General features: G+C 35.1%; 1 protein-coding gene across 1 annotated transcript; it reads left to right on the top strand.

Annotated features, from left to right (window-relative positions):
- Positions 1-4,480: 4,480 nt before the first annotated feature.
- On the top strand, positions 4,481-6,246 carry LOC127137214 (uncharacterized). Its single transcript, XM_051063696.1, has 2 exons — positions 4,481-4,564; positions 5,704-6,246. The coding sequence occupies exons 1-2, from the start codon at positions 4,481-4,483 to the stop codon at positions 6,244-6,246; spliced, it is 627 nt and encodes a 208-aa protein (XP_050919653.1).
- The last annotated feature ends 14,644 nt before the right edge of the window (positions 6,247-20,890 follow it).

Genomic DNA, 20,890 nt, shown 5'->3' with positions numbered 1-20,890 from the left:
ACACATTTCAAGAAGAATGGGATCAAAAAGCCTCATGAGCAAGATGTCCCATTGAGTTGAACATGGTCACTTGGGACTGAAGAAATCGCCATGATCCAAATTTTAAACTTCACTAGTCTCAATTGCAAGCTGAATTACCATGCATTTTGGACCTAAACAAGTTTAAGCAAGTCTCTAGAAGTTAATTGACTCTTAAAACCCATCATTTGACTGAGTTTTGATGGATTGGAAGTCACACTTTTCTCACATTCTGATCAAATTCATTTATACAAATTGAGCTTCATTCCACACGTATTTGGATCCCAACATATTCCCTATAAATAGGATAACATATTGCATTTATTTCCAGGCTTTGGATAGAAAATAAATCCATGTTTCACTCTGAAATGTTTCCTGAAATTTGAACTATCGTGTTTCGAATTCCAACTTGTTTTAATCCAATTTCTTGATTCCATTAGCATCTTCGGTCTTCTTTGAATCTTTTACAACAATTCCCAAGCTCCACGATCTTTTGAAGTTCCCTGACCAGATCAATCTTCATCAATGTCTGATCACCATTTGGACATTGTAGTTCTGAGCATAACTTCAACTCAAACAAGTTACCACAATATAGTCATTCACTCTCTTATGCTTTCCCCTAACTTATTTGGTGTTGATTGATCGTGTTCATCATTTTATTTTATTTTTAGTGGCTTGCTTGTTTATGAAACTTATCTCAAATTCCCCATGCTCTGTTTAGATAAATGACTTTGGAGCATGAGATTGAATTAGTGATGAGGAGAAACTCCGGTGAGGGATCATTGGGGAAGATGACCAGGGTGTTCCAGGTCATCTGACTTTGGCCATACATGTTGGCATTTTGAAATGTTCTAATTGGTCCATTTTGAATTGGATCCCGTGTTTTATTTTTGCTTATTTCCATCGTGCGCCCTAGCCTGAGAATTGTTGGATCTGCCATGTTAATTAATGAGGCCAGATCCAACGCTCAGTGTTTTTTCTAATTTTATTTCTTTTTCTTTTTTCATTTTAAATTTCTTTTTGTTTAAAATTCATAGAAGATTCATTTTGCATCCAAAAAATAGAAATATAATTCTAAATTTTGCTTTTATTTTTCTTTATCTGACATTTATTTTTCAACATTTAATTTTATTGATTTTCTATTTTCTTATGGATTTTCTCTTTATTCCTTTCTCTTGATTATTTTAAGAATACTTTTAGGCATTTTAAAATTCTTAAAATTTTAGTTTATTCTTCTTATTTTATTTTCAACCTTCCATAATTTTGTTGGGCATTTATTTGGTGTTTTGAAGGGTTTTGTGGATTTTCTCTTTTATTTCCCTTTTAAAATTCATTTTAAAAAAATATTTTTAATGCATTTTATTTTATCCTTTTCCATTTTATGCTTGTTTTACCTTTGTTTACTTTTGTTGGTCTTGAATCTAAGTTGATTTGATCATAGGTCTCATCAAACTCAATGAATCTTAGGTGTTGATGGGGTGAAAATCCTAACCACCAAAATGGATGATTGATTTTGATGATGACTTAATCAAGCCTTTGATCCAATTTGGGTGTGATCTCTCTTGTCTTCTTCTTCTTCATCTCTTTCTTTTCCTCTTGATCAATTTGATGGTTTGTGTCCATCTTGTTCATGATGTATGGATTGGTGCTTGATGAACTTTAATCATTTCAAATCTACCTCCTAATTGAACATGAATCATTTAAGGTACTTTGGATTGATGTATAAGTTTGTCATAAGTACTATGAATTATTGATTGATGTAATGGACCACTCTCATAACCTTTGTTCTTGATCAATTCTCTTTTCTTTTCTGTGTGACATAACTTTAGGAGAATGATTTACATATCATTTATCTAGCATGTATTAACACAAACATTATTATTGACCGGCCTCAGATAGTTGTGACTTCAACATAAGTCTAATTATGATTTCTTAAGATAGCGCTAAATTTATCCCGAAAGCAAGTCATTTTCATAAGTGAGATTGTAAGTCTCTTACTCGTCATGGTATTGTGTGATAAATATTGTTTCTCTTTCACATATGAGAGCTAGTGGCATACTTGTTGATTTTATCCAAGTTGGAGCCCTTGTCATGGTTATGTAAAGGTCCATATTTTCATACTTGTGGGTGGATGGTTGAGTTTTCTCCAAAAAATAACGAATCATCTTTCTCTTTACTTCTTGCTATTTACTTTATGCTTTTATTTTATCATCTCATAACATATTTTCTCTTTGTACACTTGGACCTCTGTTTATGTTTATGCTTTTTTTCCTTTGTCCATTTGGACTTTTTTCTAAAAGATATTAATAAAGGAAAAACCCCTAAAAAAATTTAGTTCTCTAGATTCATGGACTTTAGGTTACTATCCTTAACATTGTTGTGGAGTTATGGAGTTAGGACTAGAACCTTTACCCTTGCTTTGAGAGTTTGTGACTTGAGACCTTTGGATTCATCTGGTACCTTTGACTTTGGACTTCTTTTGAAGACTTGGCTTGGTTATCCTAGTTTCATCTTATACATGGTATATTCTTTGCTTATTCGGCTTGCTTAAGGCTAAATCAAAAGGAGGGAATTCTTGCTGGACTTATGTCATAAACCTTGCTATATCTTGGTTAGATATTTCCTTTCTAGCTTTTACTTTATGCTCCAGGATAGTCCTCCTTCTTTGATTTTCAAAATCTCCTCTCTCTTTTCAAAACCTTCTTCTTTTCAAACTCGAAATATTTTCTCAATAAACTTTGACTTTTGTCAAGTGATTTTCAAAACCTCTTTTCTTAATAAATGCTAATAAATCTTAAGCTTATTCAGACTAATTTAAAAAAGACTAAAAAATACATAACTCATTCAAATTATTTTTGTGCCTTTTATGCACTTCTTCTTTTAAAACTTTTTTTCTTATAGTTTAGACATGGGTCATATCCATAGTTGAGATGTAATCCTCATATACCCATAGTATTGATGATAATTATTTTCCATCAAAGAGAGCTAGTGGCATACTTGTTGATCTTTATCCAAGTTGGAGCCATTCTCTACGATGATGCAATGTTCTCATACTTGTGGGTGATTAGTTGAGTATTCCCCTTAAAATGATAAAATGTATTTTCATTAAAAATGAATAAAAATAAACATCTTTTTTATTTTTACCACGAACTACGAGGTTTTGATCCTTCGTTGCACTTTGTTGGTACGTAGGCATAAAACACAAAAAGTCTTGGCAAAAACAAAAATTATAATAAAAACATTTCTTTTCTCATCTCCCCAATCTTTTGCAAACAACACCATTTTTAAAGACAAAATGCACATATTTTTAAAGAGGTTCCTATAGAGTACTATAGATGTTTAGGGTGCTAATACTTTCCCTTTTCATAATCTACCCCTGGACCCGCATCTCTTTTTATTAGTTTTGTTTTAAAACTTCTTTGGGTTTTGTTCGGTCTTTTTCCCTTTGCTCTAGAAACAATAAAAGCGCGGTGGTGACTCTTGTTTTATGAGTTAAGTTAATCAATATCTTAATATTTTTACCGCTACAGAAAAGTCGTAACTCTTCTCGGGAGTAGTCTTTAGTATGTTGATCCTATCTTTGTTTATCTGTGTATATTATGTTTGTTGTTATTTGTTATTGTTTGTTCTGCTTGGTGCTTGGTGATCTCTATGTGGTGAGAAAAGTCATATACCCAGACTTAAGTGATCTTATGATAGGAGGGTGGTATAGTCTTGTTTGGCTTATGTCAAGTTAATCCTTAATAAGATGACTTGAGATCTGCCACTCAGTGGAGGCCCCTTTGGGATTACTAATGTCTTACTAGTAATCGTAACTGGCAGTACTTTTTCCAACCTGGGGCCTGAGAAGCTGAGGACCTTAGAACTCTTAACCCATCTTGGCTTGTTAGGACGTAGTGCAGTGGCTATTCAGATGAGTTTCTCTTGAGACTATTATTGGTTGGCGAGTAGTCGTTTAAGCTGGTAATATCCAAAATACAAAATTATGACTCTAGGAACGTTTTTAGAACCTTGTTCTACAAGTGATTATACCCTTAGTACATACCTTATGGGTTGGTTCTTACCCTTGGGTTCATGCTCGTGACTTCGAACCTTTGGACCTTACTTGTGTGCCTTGTGTGATCTTGTTTATGGTTGTTGCATCATGCACTCATTGCATTCATGAGCATTTTTCTCAGTTTTCAAGGAACTTAGAGATTCTCTTGCAAAAATTGCAGATATTTTGACCATGGATATAGGAAGAAGAAATACTCGGAAGTACAATTTCAGATGTCCTGATCTTAAGGAATTGAGAAAGCTAACATCTTTTGTGGATGATCCTAAGGATTTGAGAGACCATTTTGGAAGACTTTTGACTTTTATATATACTGATCATGAAAATGGTCTTTTTTTATACTCTGGTTCAGTGCTACAATCCAGTCTATAGGTGCTCACTTTCCCTAATTATTATTTGTTGCCTACCATGGAGGAGTATGCTTATATTTTGGGTATACCTATTTCTGACACGGTTCCTTTTTCTAGTTTGGAAGGAATTATGGAGTCTCAAGTTATTGTCGGAGCTATTCATCTATAGAAATCTAACGTAGATGCTAATCTCACTGTCAAAGGAGCTATCACAGGGTTGACTTTAAAATTTCTGATTGAAATAGCTTTTTCTTTTGGTAATGTTGGTAGCATGGTGGCCTTTGAAACTATTATTGCCTTACTCATCTATGGTTTGGTTTTGTTTCCCAACATTGACAATTTTTTTGATGTTAATGCTATTACGATCTTTTTGGTTGGGTGATAACGCGAAAATATATCGTATATTTGACTTAACATGCATTTCTTTTTACTCGATTTTCCACAGTATTACGTCATACTTTATGTTTATTTCAGGTATTTATCAAATAAGGGATTTCTCGGCAAGCAAAGAGGAAAATCATAAAATGGAAAGAAAAAGGGATGAAAATGGAGAAAAATGAAGAATGGTGGCACCCACCACATAAGAAGGGTGGCGCCCACCACACATCAAAGTGGCGCCCGCTACAAGGAATTAAGAAGGGTGGCGCCCATCACATTAAGAGAAGCGTTATGGTTTAAGAGTATGGTCAGAGTCAATAAAAACGAGAGTGTGAGACAAAATCTTTTAAGTAAATCATTTCTACTGAAGATTACACCAACTATCTATCGAATCCTTTATGTTTGATGCGTTATATACCGATATCCCACTATTAGATAATTTTTTTAATATTTTGTTTTTGTTATGTGTTATTTCTTTTCGTCCCTCAACTCATAGAGAGATCCTCAGCCTTAGATTTACATAGTAACATTAGATAACGGTAAGTTCGATTATTAGTCCTTTGGGTTCGATAATCTTTAAAACTATGCGATAAGACTGTGCACTTGCAGTCTCGAATCCTACAGATATACTAAGTCGCGATCATGTTTTTGGCGCCGTTGTCATGGACTAATTTAGTCGATATCATAACTCCAGTGTTGCATAGTATAGACTAAGGCACTCTTTTCTCTACTACTATGTATCACCCAAATTTACTCTACGATTATGACTCCCAGTATTTTGAGGAATCACAAGATTCTTATAAATCCAACCTGGAAATATTAATGGAGGATTTCATTACGATGCAAACTCACTCTAGGATAGAAACTATGATGAAATGCTTTATGGCTACATAAACTCTTCAGAATGAAGAATTTAGAAAACAAAGTCTCTATACCAATGAAACCCTTAGGCAACTGAACATTGTGGTCGAGTCCCTCGTCACTCACAACGAGGCATTGGAGACTCAAATCTCCCTGCTTGCACAAACACCTCTAGGACCACTCTATGAGAAACATGCGGATGTTGTAACAATCACCAGTGAAAAATCTACCAAAAATCCTAAGAAGAGTGATAATGAGGAGGGTTTAGGTGAGAAAAGAGTAGAGATTGAGAAAGATCCACTGACACCACCCGAAAGGGAGGTTGTCGAAGAGGTAGAGAAGGAAGCACTATGTGTTATTCCTTCTCCCTATAAATCACCAATTCCTTTCCCACGGAAGTCTGTGGATGTTAAGGTAGACCCAAAATCCGAAAGGTTTGAGGAGCTACTGGAAAATATCCACACCAATGTACCTTTATTTGAGATCCTAAATAAGGAGAGAAAATTAGAAGACCGTGAAACTAGGAAACTCATTAGTATTAAAATGGGCAAGTTAGACTTTGACATGGTGGATGAAAAAATTTAACCCAACCCTGAAAAGCTAGCTCTCAAGATAGAGCCAGAACCACCACCATAATTTCAGAAGGATAAACTACCTCGGAGAAGAAAAAGAAGAAAAGGTGATGGATATGAGATATGGCTTGATAAGTAGCCATGGAGATCGAGGATAATTAAAATTTTGACCTAGGATTCATCCTCGAAAGAACCACCATGAGTACTTACACTCCTGGGTCGTCACATTGTCGACATAAAACATAGCGAATATTTCCTATTTTATTAATGTCATTTTTTATCTATCGATTTGTTTTCTTTCTTTCTCCTCTTTTATAAAGTCACTCGGTATTTTTCTTTATTATTAACAATTACTGACTTAGTGCTATCATCTACTTAAATTTATCTAGCTATTGACTTTCACGATGCAACAAGTAGACTACATGGATATAGTTTTTAGAACTAGAGGTCAAAGGAGACACTTTGAGGCTCTATCTCAGAGGGAAATGGCACTAACCATATACCCCGATGGACGTACCATGACCAAGTTAGGTATAAGAGACAATATTATGTTCCTAATTAACCAAAATTGGCTGGGATACTTTTTCTATCAAAAGAAAATTTAGTTCCTACCGTAGGCTAAACTTAGAATTCCTAAGCTCCCTAGTTTACTTGCAAAACCATGGTATCGGATTTAACAAAGGCCTCATCACCTTTACGATGTTCGATATTGAGAATCGCTATAATCATAGAGAATTAGTCGTACTCTTAGGATGCCCAAATTGTTCTGACACCTTTAACATCACCCGGGAAGACCTACTTACAGACCTTGAACTAGATTACTTTTGGGGTAGCATTACAAGAAACAACCATCCCGAGCTGGTTCTCATGCATTCTGAGAACATCCACAACCCTGCCATTCGTTACTTTCATAAGATCCTAGCTCACACCCTATTTGGAAAGGAAAAAAACAAAACCTCCTTGTCCAAAGATGAACTCTTTATGATGTATTGTGCATCACATGCCCATCCTGTTAATGCTGCAACATTTATGATAGCCAACTTAGACCGTATAGCGTAAGATAACCGCATATCAATCTTAATAGGAGGCTTAATGACCATGATCTCAAATGCAATTGGACCGAGACAACAACTTATCAGACTTAACCCTCTAGGTGGAATACGACCAATGAACATTCAATTCTATTTCAACACTGGTATCATTAGAAACCTGGGCCCGGATATGTTTGAAGTTCTGATTAACCATCAAGTAGTACACCTGTTTGCCTTGCTAGACCATAGGACAAGTGTACATGATAGGAACAACTGGCTTTTTGATTTGGACGGACCACCAGATGCACTAACCTCTCCATCCAGAGACACCCCAAATCTATGACCATTATGATGCCTATCTCTCTGACGCTGACTCATGCGCCCCTGCTGTACCTGTTGTGCCTCCTACCGATCATGCTATTGTTATTAACGCTGTCCAGTCCGACATCGCCAACCTGAGAGGCGAACTGAGCACTTTGTGCGTGGACTTCCACAAGTTTATGGATGTAGTGACAGAGAACCTAGATCATATTTACCAGCACTTCTACTCGTTCGCTCCTCCTGCCGGTAGTCTCCGTAATGGCTAATGTTTATGAATATTACCGATTTATTGACATTGATTTTTGATTTTATTTTCATGTTTGGATTTTATTGTTGTTTTTACACATTGGGAAATTTTATGTTTGAATTTTTACAGCGAGAGTGCTTTAGGATTAATTAGACTTTATTTATTAAAAAAAATTACGTTTAAATTCAAATGAGACAGTGAGAGCCAAGCATTCTAGTTTAAGAGTATGGTCAGAGTCAATAAAAACGAGAGTGTGAGACAAAATATTTTAAGTAAATAACTTTTACTGAAGAATATTTTGATCTTTAAGATTACACCAACTATATATCGAATCCCCGAACTTTGGTGCGTTACATACCGATATCCCACTATTAGATATTTTTATTAATATTCTATTTTTGTTAGTAGTTATTTCTTTTTGTCCCTCAACTCCTAGAGAGATCCTCAGCCTTAGATTTACATAGTAACATTAGATAACGGTAAGTTCGATTATGAGTCCTTTGAGTTCGATAATCTTTAAAACTACGTGATAAGACTGTGCACTTGCAGCCACAAATCCTATATACATACTAAGTCGCGATCATTGGGAATCATGTTCCAACTTTGCTTGGTGACACCTATTTCTCCATTCATCATAGGACTTCTAAGGGAAATGGAACTATTGTCTATTGTACACCTTTGTTGTACAAGTCGTTTATTTTTCACCTTCCGCATACTCCTATCTTCAAAGAAAATAAGGGTTATTTAAGGTGGTCACAAACACTGATGTCTCTCACTAATGATGTCATCACTTGGTATTCTTCTGTTTACGACGACGTCATGATTATTGATAGTTGTGAGGAGTTCTTAATGTTCCTCTTCTTGGTACACAAGGAGGAATCAACTACAATCCAGCTTTGGCAAGACGTTAATTTGGGTTCTCTATGAAGGACAAACCTAATAACACCTAGTTAGAAGGTTTATTTTTCCAACAAGGGAAAGACACTTAAGGATTGACAGCTAGGGTGGTGTGTGCTTGGCATAATATTCATAGGAAAGGAAAAAGTGAGCTTAGATTGAAGAATTATGTAGCTTTGGAGCCTTACACTAGTTGGGTGAAGAAGAGAGAAAAAGAATTCAAGATGCCTTACGCTTATGATATACCAATGACTTTAGTAATGATCAAATCACCCACTATTCATATGAAAGGCATAGAGGTGTTGAAAGAAGCTTTGGTTAGTATGAAGAGAGAGAAGGATGCTTGAGGAGACAAGTTTCACCTTTCAAACCTCGAGAAGATAGAATTACAGAAGCGGTTGAAGGAAAATAACGACTTGATAGAGTTGCTTGAGCAACATGCTATGAAGAGGTCAAGGGACCAAGAGGATTTATTTTCCTCTAACATTTAATTATATACTCATCTTCCTACTTCCGATGTTTGTAAAAGCATTGCAGATCAGCTCGTGATGTGGAAGGATGCCATGAAGAGAAACTATGAAAAAGATATCAAAAGATTTCACAAGAAGTATCAGCTTGGAGTTGGGTAATCATTTATGATTCCATAGACCTAATTTCTTTCCTCTTATGTTTTAGGATTATTGAGATTGTATTTTAGATTGTAATCCTTTCCATTATTAATAAAATGATATTTTTAGTATTTTCAAAATGTGTTATTTCCTTTATGATGTTTGTAATTTGCTTTATATCTTGAAGTTCACTGAAAACATTGCATTTGTATTTTGCATATGATGCATCATGTTGCATCTTGGTCTTGATTATGTGCCCACTTCCATGGCTCCGGTCAGTGATCCGCAACACCAAGTGTCTCCTAGTTTCCCTTGGGGTATGCCTCCTCACTTTATGCCTGATATATGTCTTATCTTTGCTGATAAAATTGGAAGCTCATAGAGATGCTTTGTAGAAGGTCTTAGGGCAAGCCTATGTAGATCATGATGTGATAATTGGTCAGTTAAATGTCATTATGGCTAACATTACTACGTGTAACAACTTGAGCTTTAGTGATGAAGAACTGCCTGAGCAAGGGAGGAATATTATGCTGAAGTCTACTATATCCAAGCTCTCTTATCAAGGTGCTCCGATGAGGTTTAATGGAGTTGTTATGAAGGCCTTTAATGGCTCGAAGAAAAATGTGATTGGAGAGGTTAATCTCCCGATGAAGATATCTATACATTCTTATTGCAGATTACGTTTCAAGTGATGGATATCCATCCTGCCTATAGTTGTCTCCTGGGTTGTCCATGGATTCATGAAGTTGGAGCAGTGACTTCAACTCTCCCTCAGAAGTTGAAATTTATGAAGAATGGAAAGTTAGTAATTGTGGGTGGCGAGCAAGCCATATTGGTAAGTCATCTCTCTTTGTTCTCGTATATTGATGCTGACAAAGCTATGGGAACTCCGTTCTAAACTCTTTATGTTGAAGATAATGATGGTAAGAAGAATGGTGCATTAATGACTTCTTTGAAGGACGCCCAACAAGTTGTGGAGAATGATGAGTCTATTGGATGGGGTCAAGTTGTTGAACTTGCGGAAAACAAAAACAGAGTTGGGTTAGGCTTCTTACCTTTTTCAACCTGTAGGGATTTGAAACATACTCAAGAAGTTTTTCACAATGCTTGTTTCATCCACTCCAAAGATCAGTCTACTGCTGCAACCCTAGAAGATGATCAAGAACAAGAAGCACCAAACTTTGTAACGCACAGATTATTATGCCAGAATTGGACTACTGTTGACGTTCCCTTTATTGTTCACTTGTCAAAGTAATATGTTTTTGTTATTTTCAACAAATCCTTTCACTATGCCCAAGGTGAAAGTGAATTTGTGTGGGCTTTGTTTCAAGTTTTATCATCATTAATAAAATGTTATTTTGTTTATCTATATTATGTTTTCTCTTTTTTCTTTTTCTGAAAAAATGGTAATATAAAAAACCAAGATAATAATCACTTTTTATATCTGCATAATACTTGTGCATATATTTGTTCATATTCTAAAATCAAACACAAAATCATTGTGCATATTAATTGTTAAACCCATTGAAAACAATGACCCTATGCCCTCTCCCAACTTTTAATTCCCTTTGTTTAAAATGGAAGAAGATGATGTTGAGGATATTCCTGATGAGATTTCCCATTTGCTTGAGCATGAGGAAAAAACCATTCAGCCTCATGAAGAGCCATTGAAGTGATTAATTTGGGTTATGAAGAGAATAGTAAAGAAGTCAAGATTAGGGCATTGTTTTATCCAAATGTTAAAAAGAGGCTGGTGGAGCTTCTTAGAGAATACGTGGATGTGTTTACTTGTTCTTATCAAGATATGCCAGGTCTTGATACTGATATTGTGGAGCATAAATTACCTTTGAAGCCAGAGTGTCTGCCAATTAAGTAGAAGTTGAGAAGAACTCATCCTGATATGCCTATTAAGATCAAATATGAGGTTCAAAAGCATAATGGTGATGGTTTCTTTGTTACTTCTGAGTACCCTCAATGGGTGGCCAACATTGTGCATGTTTCAAAGAAGGATGGTAAAGTTCAAAGCTGTGTTGATTATAGAGATTTGAACAAAGCTATCCCAAAGGATAATTTCCCTCTGTCACACATTGACATGTTGATAGATAATACAACTAAGTTCAACGTCTTCTCCTTCATGGATGGTTTCTCCGGTTATAATCAGATCAAAATGGAACCTAACGACATGGAAAAGAAAACATTTATTACACCCTGAGGAAGATTATGCTATAGAGTGATGCCTTTTTGTTTAAATAATGCTGGTGCAACGTACCAGGGAGCCATAACTACTCTTTTCCATGACATGATTCACAAAGAGATATAGGTCTATGTCGATGATATGATTTCTAATTCGAAGACTGAAGAAGATCATGTTGAGTATTTGTTGAAGCTGTTTCAACATTTGAGAAAATTTAAACTCTACTTGAATCCTAATAAGTGTACTTTTGGTGTCCGTTCAGGAAAGCTGTTGGGTTTCATTATCAGCCAGAAGGGTATTGAGGTAGATCTTGATAAAGTTAGAGCTATTCAAGGGATGCCTACACCAAAGACAGAAAAGCAAGTCAAAGGATTCCTCGGGCATTTGACTTACATCTCTAGGTTTATATCTCACATGACTTCCACATGTTAAAGAAAGTATTCCTCGGGCGTTTGGATCCAATCAAGTATATTTTTGAAAATCCTGCTTTCATTGGAAGGATTGCTCGTTGGCAGATGCTATTGTATGAGTATGATATTGAGTACCATACTCAGAAGGCGGTTAAAGGCAGTATTCTTGCAGATCATTTGGATCACCAGCCGATCAATGATTATTAATCTATCAGGTTCGACTTCCCTGATGAAGATGTTATGTACTTAAAAGCTAAAGATTATGATGAATCGTTTCCTGAAGAAGGACTAGATCCTGGATCCCGGTGGGGTTTAGTGTTTGATGGAGTTTTTATTGCTTATGATAATGAAATTGGGGAAATCGTCATTACTCCTTAGGGTTATCATATCCCTTTCAATGCAAGATTGATGTTTGATTGTATGAACAACATGGCAGAATATGAAGCTTGTATCATGGATCTTGAAGAAGCCATTGATTTGAGGATTAAGATCCTTGATGTATATGGAGATATAACCTTGGTGGTTAATCAAATTAAAGGAGAATGGGAGACTCTTCACCCTTTTTTGGTTCCTTACAAAGATTATGCAAGGCGGTTGTTGACGTTCTTCAATAAAGTTGAATTTCACCATATACCTCATAAAGGGAATCAGATGACAGATGATTTGGCTACTTTGTCTTTTATGTATAAAGTATATTGTTGGAATGACGTGCCCAATATTATAATTATGCGCCTCGATATGCCTTCTCATGTATTCAAAATAAAAGAAGTTACATATGAAAAGCCTTGGTATCATGATATTAAGTGTTTCCTTAAGGGCATCCGACAAAGATAAGAAGATTGGTTGGCAATTTTTTTATGAATGAAGATGTGTTGTACAAGAGAAAACATAGTCTTTCTCAAATGTGTGGATAAACACGAAGCATACATGTTAATGCAAGAAGTTCATGAAAGATCCTTCGGTACTTATGCCAATGGACATGCAATGGCTAAATAGATGTTAAGGGCATGTTACTATTGGATGACAATGAAATTTGATTGCTGTAAATATGTGAAGAAGTGCCATAAATGTCATATTTACGTTAATAAGATTCATGTGCCTTTGACACTTCTCAATGTCATTTCATTCCCATGGCATTTCTCTATGTGGGGAATCAACATGATTGGTATGATTGAACCTAAAGCTTCAAGCGAACATCGTTTCATTCTGGTGGCTATTAATTACTTCACCAAATGGGTTGAAGCAACATCTTATGCTAATGTGACCAAGGAGGTTATGGTCATATTTATCAAGAATCAAATTATTTGCTGATATGGTATTCCAAGTAAGATCATTACTGATAATGGGTCGAACTTGAATAATAAGATGATGAAAAAGCTTTGTGATGACTTCAAGAATGAACATTATAACTCTTGTCCTTACATACCTAAGATGAATGGGGTTGTTGAAGCTACAAATAAGAATATTAAGTCTGAAAGACAATGTTGCTTCAAATGATCAAGTCTGGTCGGACGTAGTTACTTGACATAATCCCTAACTTTGATTGAAGAAAAAAAGGACGACAACTTTGTGTCATGGCCAATTATATTAAAAAAGAATGAAGAAAGCGTTTAGCAAGAATGTTCGACCTCGTGTATTCCGAGAAGGTGACCTTGTGTTCAAGAAGATCTTGTCTTTTAACACTGATTCTAGGGGAAAGTGGACTCCTAATTATAAAGGCCCATATGTTGTTAAGAGATCTTTCTCTGGTTGTGCATTGATTCTTACAACTATGGAAGGTGAGGAGCTCCCTCGTCCTATAAATTCCAATGCAGTCAAGAAATGCTTCGCCTAAAAAATAAAAGAACAACTCGCTAAGTTGAAAACCCGAAAGGGAGGCTTAGGCAAAAATGAGCGTCTTGGTGGATTGAAAACCTGAAAATGCGGCCTAGGCAAAAATTAGAGACATAAATAGAAATTAATCATCCTGGTAAATTGAACCCTAAAGGGAAATCTAGACAAAAGTTAGGGATTATGGCAAGTAACTACGTCCGGCCAGACTTGATCGTTTGAAGTAACATTGTCTATCAAAGGTCTGTAAGGAGAAGAGTTATATTTAGTCATCGTCAGCCGAAGTTCAAAATATAGCGGTATTTAAAGTTGTTATGGAGAATAGTGGTCATTGTATTTCAATGCATCCCTTTCCATGTAAATTACCATTTTTCAACTTTGTCATGATCCATGGAGTCACGCCATTTGCGGACTACCATTTTATCAATAAAATTTGAGCCTTTTGCCCATTCATTTACTATTCTTGTTTCAGTTTACGAAATTTCATTTATATTTGATGATAATTTTTCAAACAAAAGATATATAAACAATCATGTTTTGAACTTTACAAAAAAAATTATTTTTCCTCGACTTGTGAATATAAGAGAGGAATATCAACATCAATCTCAAGGATGGTAAGATCTTGAAAAGTGGAGCTCAGTGTCCCCCATACAAGATTTTCCTTTGTTGCATGTATTCAAGAACATTGGTTTCCCAAACACAAGATTGCAGGAATGACAAAATCCATATTGAGGTCGCCAGTAGGTCCTCAACGCGAAGTTTAGTCAGATGACTTTTATCCCCGGCAAACCTCCCCTCAAAATGGAGCTCATGATTCTAAAAGATTAAGTTTTGGGTTTCCAAACAATACATTTTTCTCTTTCTAAAAGGTTTTTTAGCCTTGTATCAGGATTAAACTCCTTTGATGTGCTTTCATTGCGGGTTTCTCTTTGGTAGAATCTCTAGAAATATCCCCGATAGCATTTCCATCTCGTTGAGACTAGCCGAGTATCTGGTTGTACTATGTTGTCACTCTAACCCTTTGTGCTTATTTTGTCAGCATATTCATACACATGTTCATATGCATGTGCATAACATTATGATGTTTATTTGTGCATTATACATTTCTTGGTGCTTCCCCACTCTATGATGTTTTTATTCTCCCCGAAGAGTGTGTGCATCCTCTCTCCAATAGAGTGTTGACCTTAAGCAGAAAGATTTTATCCATTCAAATTCCCCACCGAGTTTGACCCTCGTGGAAGGTTTCACTTCCGTTTCCATTCCCAAATCAGTATTTGGATGGAATTAATCCCAAATTGAGTTTGTTTCCTCATTGGGTTGAGTCTTCTTTGGCTGTTTCTCTCCAGTTTATTCCTGGGTTGAACTTTGATTACTTTTGAGCTTATTACCTTGGTTAAGCTATCACTTGACTGATAGTAGGTAATATTCTTCTTTTCCTTTGATTGTTGACCTTTGTTAAGCTATCACTTGGCTGGTAGTTGGTAATCTTTCCTTTAGCTTATTACCTTAGTTAAGCTATCACTTGGATGATAGTAGGTAATATTCTCCTTTACATTTGATTGGTTACCTTTGTTAAGCTATCACTTGGTTGGTAGTTGGTAATCTTTCCTTTAGCTTATTACCTTGGTTAAGCTATCACTTGGCTGATAGTAGGTAATATTCTCATTTACCTTTGATTGGTTACCTTTGTTAAGCTATGACTTGGCTGGTAGTTGGTAATCTTTCCTTTAGCTTATTACCTCTGTTAAGCTATCACTTGGATGATGGTAGGTAATATTCTCCTTTACATTTGATTTGTTACCTTTGTTAAGCTATCACTTGGCTGATAGTTGGTAATCTTTCCTTTAGCTTATTTCCTTGGTTAACCTGTCACTTGGCTGATTGTAGGGAATATTCCCATTTGCCTTTGGTTGGTTACCTTTGTTAAGCTATCACTTGGGTGGTAGTTGGTAATCTTTTCTTTGGCTTATTACCTTAGTTAAGATATCACTTGGCTAATAATAGGTAATATTCTCCTTTACCTTTGATTGGTTACCGTTGTTAAGATATCACTTGGCTGGTAGTTGGTAATATTTCCTTTAGCTTATTACCTTGGTTAAGTTGTCACCTAGCTGATAGTTAGGTAATGTTTTCTCTTACCTTTGGTTGGTTATTTTTATTAAGCTATCACTTGGTTGGTAATTGGTAATCCTTCCTTTTGAACTTATTACTTTTGTTAGGCTATCACTTGGTTGATAGTTAGGCAATATTTATTTCCCCCGGTGGAGTCTTACGTTGTTAAGTCTTCCCCCGATGGGCGTTTCGATCGTTTATTTTACAACTATACATTGGCTTATCTCCAATACAGTAGTTACTCCCAAGACGAGTCATTCCCCTATTGAACTTGGTTTGTCCCCAGTTGAGTTTTCCCCCCTCTTGGAAACTTTTATTGGGTCTTTGGTATTTAAGTCTCTTCAATCATGTCGAGATAAAGATTTCAATCTTCATATCTCCAAATTGAAGAAAACTGAAATAGGGGGATTCTGTCATACCCTAATGTTTAACCCTAAGATCCCACATACCATTAGCATCCGTGCACACAAACAAGGTAACCTCTTGGTCCCTCTCCCTCTCATCTCTGGGTTTTGCTTTTGCAGGGATCATCAAGCACCTCTTTGTTGGTATTTTACCTTTGTATTTATATGTTCATTTCTTAACTACTAATGAAATAGAAAAATATGTTTTCTTTTCTTTTATTGTGCAAGGTAGGGTATTTCATCAAGACTATCAAGCGTGATTCCTCAGCTAGGTTTTGTTTGATTCCTCAGCAAAGTGTCGCTAACCATTGATTCTCATAGGGTCTATCTTTTAATGCATGATCTCAAAGGTTATAAAAGTACCTTTCAATCTCATTTTTATCAAAAGTACATCAAAGTTTTGTAGTTTACTTCTAAAAAAAAGTCAAAGGTTCATGTGTTTATTTCCATGCCTTCTTCACCAAGTTACCTCAAGCTTTGAGAAATCTAATAAAGATACATTAAAGCACACCTTATTTTGAGTTTATATGATCATCCATGTGCTTTGAAATGCAAGGAATTTCCAACTACACAATCTTGTTCCAAGTGGTTTGACCAAAAAGTCAACATTTGAAGTTAAAGTTCCAAAGATCACAATTCTTCAATTCTCAACATTTATGAATGCTTATTTTTTTATACGAATATTCTCAACATCCTATACAACTTCTATTTACATGACAAGATCCAATTATGCTTGTAGGATCATCAAAAGTTTGGAGACCTTATAGGTCATCTGTGGATTTAGTGAAATTTGACATATTTTCAGGTGACTTTTTCTCAACTTTCAAGGATTGCTACTTCTTATATTTTTTACATTTGAGGCTGATTCTTTTTGAAAAATATTATCTGTGATGCACTCTACAAGTTTTCTTCAAGGATCAAAGTCAAATTATGCTTGGAAGGCCATGCAATTTATTGAAACATTACAGGTCATTTTCAGCCATTTTGATGCTTAAATTTTTCTAAGTTACATGACCAATTTTTCATGGCAACATCAACATTCCATAAAATTGTGCCCAAGCATACAAATGCAATCTTTCTTGGCATATTGTAATCTTGTTTAAGATGTCAACATATTGCAAAAGGAATCGGACCAAAAAGCCTCCCGAGCAAGATGCCCTATTGAGTTGAACATAGTGACTTGGAACTGAAGAAACCACCATTTCCCGAAATTTGAACTCCACTAATCTCAATTCCTAGCCAAATTAGCATGTGTTTTGGATCTAAACATGTTTAACCAAGTCTCCAAAAGTTAATTGACCCTTGAAACACATCATTTGGTTGAGTTTTGATGGATTGCATGTCACAATTTTCTCACATTCTAATCAAATTCGTTTTACACGAATTCAACTTGATTCCACATGTATTTGGATCCAAACTCATTCCCTATAAATAGAGGAAGCTAATGCATTTATTTCCATGCTTTTGCGAGCCAAGAAACCAATGCTTCAATATGAAATTTTCTAGAAAAATTCAACTATCGTGTTTTGAATCCAACATATTTTAATCCAATTTCTTAATTCCATTAGAATCTTCGACATTCTCTGAAACTTTTACAACAATTACCAAGATTTGATTCCCTCTGAAGTCTTCTAACCAGATCAAGCTTCATCAACTTCTGATCACCATTTGGACAAGGTAGTTTCGAGCACCATTTGAACTCAAACAAGTTACCACAATATAAGACTTCACTCTTTGATGCTTTCCCCTAACTTATCTGGTGTTGATTGATCGTGTTCATCATTTAATTTTATCTTTCGTGGCTTGCTTGCTTCTGAAACTTATCTAAAATTCCCCTTGTTCAACTTAGATAAATGAATTTGGAGCATAAGATTTAATTTAGGATGAGAAGAGGATCACAATGGTGGTGATCTCGTGTTATGAATTTACCAAACGATGAAACTCCGTGAGAGATCACCATAGAAGATGACCAGAATGTTCCAGGTCATCTGAGCTTGGCCAGACACGTTGGACAAACGAAATGTTTTGATTGGTTCATTTTGAAGTAGATCCCGTGTATTGTTTGTGTTGAAGTCCATCGTGCGCCTTGACCTGAGAAATGTTGCATCTGCCACATCAATTAATGAGGCGTGATCCAATGCTCTGTGTTTTTTCTGATTTTAATTCTTTTTCTTTTATTATTTTTAATTTCTTTTTCTTTTAAAATTCCTAGTAATTTCATTTTTCATCCAAAAAATCCCCAAATTCTCTTTTATTTTTCTTCATCTGATTTTTATTTGTTCACATTTTATTTCACTATTTTTCTATTTTTCATGGAATTTCTGTTTTCTGCTTTGTTTAATTGGTTTAAAAATACTTTTCAGCATTTTTAAATTCTGAAAAAATTATTATATGCTTCTTATTTTATTTCCAGCCTTCGATAATTTTCTTGGCCATTTGTTTGGTGTTTTGAAGGACTTCATGGATTTTTCATTCTATTTCTATTTTAAAATTCATTAGAAAATAGTTTTGGTACATTTTTATTTCATTTAATTTCATTTTATATTTGTGTGGCCTTTGTGAACTTCTGTTGGTTTTGGGTCATGATGGTTTGCACCTTAAGTCTCATCAAACTCAATGGATCTTGGGTGTTGATTAGGTGAAAACCCTTATCCACCAAAATGGATGATTGATTTTGATGATGACTTGATCAAACCTTTGATCCAATTTAGGCGTGGTCTCTATTGTCTCTCTTTTTCATCTCTTTGTTTTCCTTTGATCAAATGGATGGCTCGTGTTCCTCTTGTTCATGATGTATGGATTGGTACTTGATGAACTCTCATCATTTCAATTTACCTCCTAATTGAGCATGAATCATTTAAGGTACTTTTGATTTATGCATAAGTTTGTCCTAAGTACTGTAAAATATGGATTGAAGTAATGGACCATCCTCCTAGCCTTTTTGCTTGATCATTTCTCTTTTTATTTATGTGTGGCATAACTTTAGGAGACTGATTTACATATCATTTATCTAGCATGTATTAACACAAACATTATTATTGACCGGCCCCAGATAGTTGTGACTTCAACTTAAGTCCAATTACGATTGCTTAACATAGCGCTAAATTTGTCCCGAAAGCAAGACATTTCCATAAGTGAAATTGTAAGTCTTCTACTCCTCACGGTGTTGTGTGAAAATATTGCTCCCTTTTCATTTGTGAGAGCTAGTGGCATATTTGTTGATTTTACCCAAATTGGAGCCCTTCTCATGTTGATGTATAGGTTCACGTCTTCATGCTTGTGGGTGAATAATTGAGTGTTCTTCAAAAAATGACCAAAACATCTTTCATTTTTTATCACTAACATTACCTACTAAAATTTTATTGTATTAATTTTACTTTAGTGCCATTTATCTTATGCTCTTTATTCTTTTGTCATTTACTTTGTGCTCTTATTTTTAGCATCTCATATCATATTATTTGTGCTTATGTTATTTGTTCTTTGTCCATTTGGACTTTCATTTTCTTTTAAAAGACATTAATAAAGGAAAAACCCCTAAAAAGAACTTGGTTCTCATGATTCATGGACTTGTGGTTACTATCCTTAGCATTGTTGTGGAGTTATGGACTTAGAATTAAGATCTTGACCTTTTATTTGGGAACTTATGATTTGAGGCCCTGAAATTCATCTGGTACCTTTAACTTTGGACTTCTTTTGAAGACTTGACCTGATTATCTTGGTTTCATCTGGTGCATGATTATTCTTTTCTTATTTGGCTTGCTTGAGGCTTAATCCAAAAGAGGTAATTCTTTCTTGGCTTATGTCATAAAGCTTGCTATCTCTTGGTTATATCTTTCCTCTCTAGATTTTACTTTATGCTCTAGGATAGTTTCTTCTTCTCCTCCCTTTATTTGATTTTCAAATCTTCTCCTTCTTTTAAAAATTCTTCTTGATTTCAAACTTGAACCACTTTCTCAATAAACCTTAACTTTTTTTAAGTGATTTTCAAAACCTTTTCCAAATAAATGCTAATCCATCTTAGCAATATTCAGAACAATTTCAAATGACTAAAAAATGCATAACTCACTCGAATCATTTTGTGCCCTTTAGGCACTTTTCCTTTTTAAAAACTTTTTTTAAAAGATTAGACATGAGTCATTTCAATAGTTGAGATATAATTCTCCTATCTCCATAGTATGGATGACAATTATTTTCTATCTAAGAGAGCTAGTGGCCTACTTGTAGATTTTTATCCAAGTTGGAGCCCTTCTCATGATGATGCAATGTTCTCATACTCGTGGGTGACTAGTTAAGTATTCTCCTTGAAATGAAAAAATTTCATTAAAAATAAATCAAAATAAACAACTTTGATATTTTTACCAAGAACTAACGGGTTTTGATTCTCTATTGCACTTTGTTGGTAGGTAGGCATGAGACACCAAAAGTCTTGGAAAACACAAAGAATAAAAAGCGTACTTCTTTTCCCACCTCTCCAATCTTTGCAAACAACAATTTTTTCAATTTTTTTTACATATTTTCAAAGAGGTTTCCATGGATTACTGTAGCGTTAAATTCATGATCATCAAGTTATGGATAAACTTGACGTCAATAAAACCAGAGTCGC

The sequence above is a fragment of the Lathyrus oleraceus genome, chromosome 4 (genome assembly GCF_024323335.1).
Source record: "Lathyrus oleraceus cultivar Zhongwan6 chromosome 4, CAAS_Psat_ZW6_1.0, whole genome shotgun sequence".
Lineage (NCBI taxonomy): Eukaryota > Viridiplantae > Streptophyta > Magnoliopsida > Fabales > Fabaceae > Lathyrus > Lathyrus oleraceus.
The sequence above is the reverse complement of the archived record's forward strand: the minus strand, read 5'-3'. Positions and strand labels throughout refer to the sequence as shown.

Excerpts from the sequence above, each read along its gene's own strand:
- LOC127137214 (XM_051063696.1), top strand. The coding sequence starts at position 4,481 with ATGGAGGAGTATGCTTATATTTTGGGTATACCTATTTCTGACACGGTT. Across the intron at positions 4,565-5,703 it reads AAGGAATTATGGAGTCTCAA|AATGAAGAATTTAGAAAACA; the intron begins GTTATTGTCGGA and ends TAAACTCTTCAG.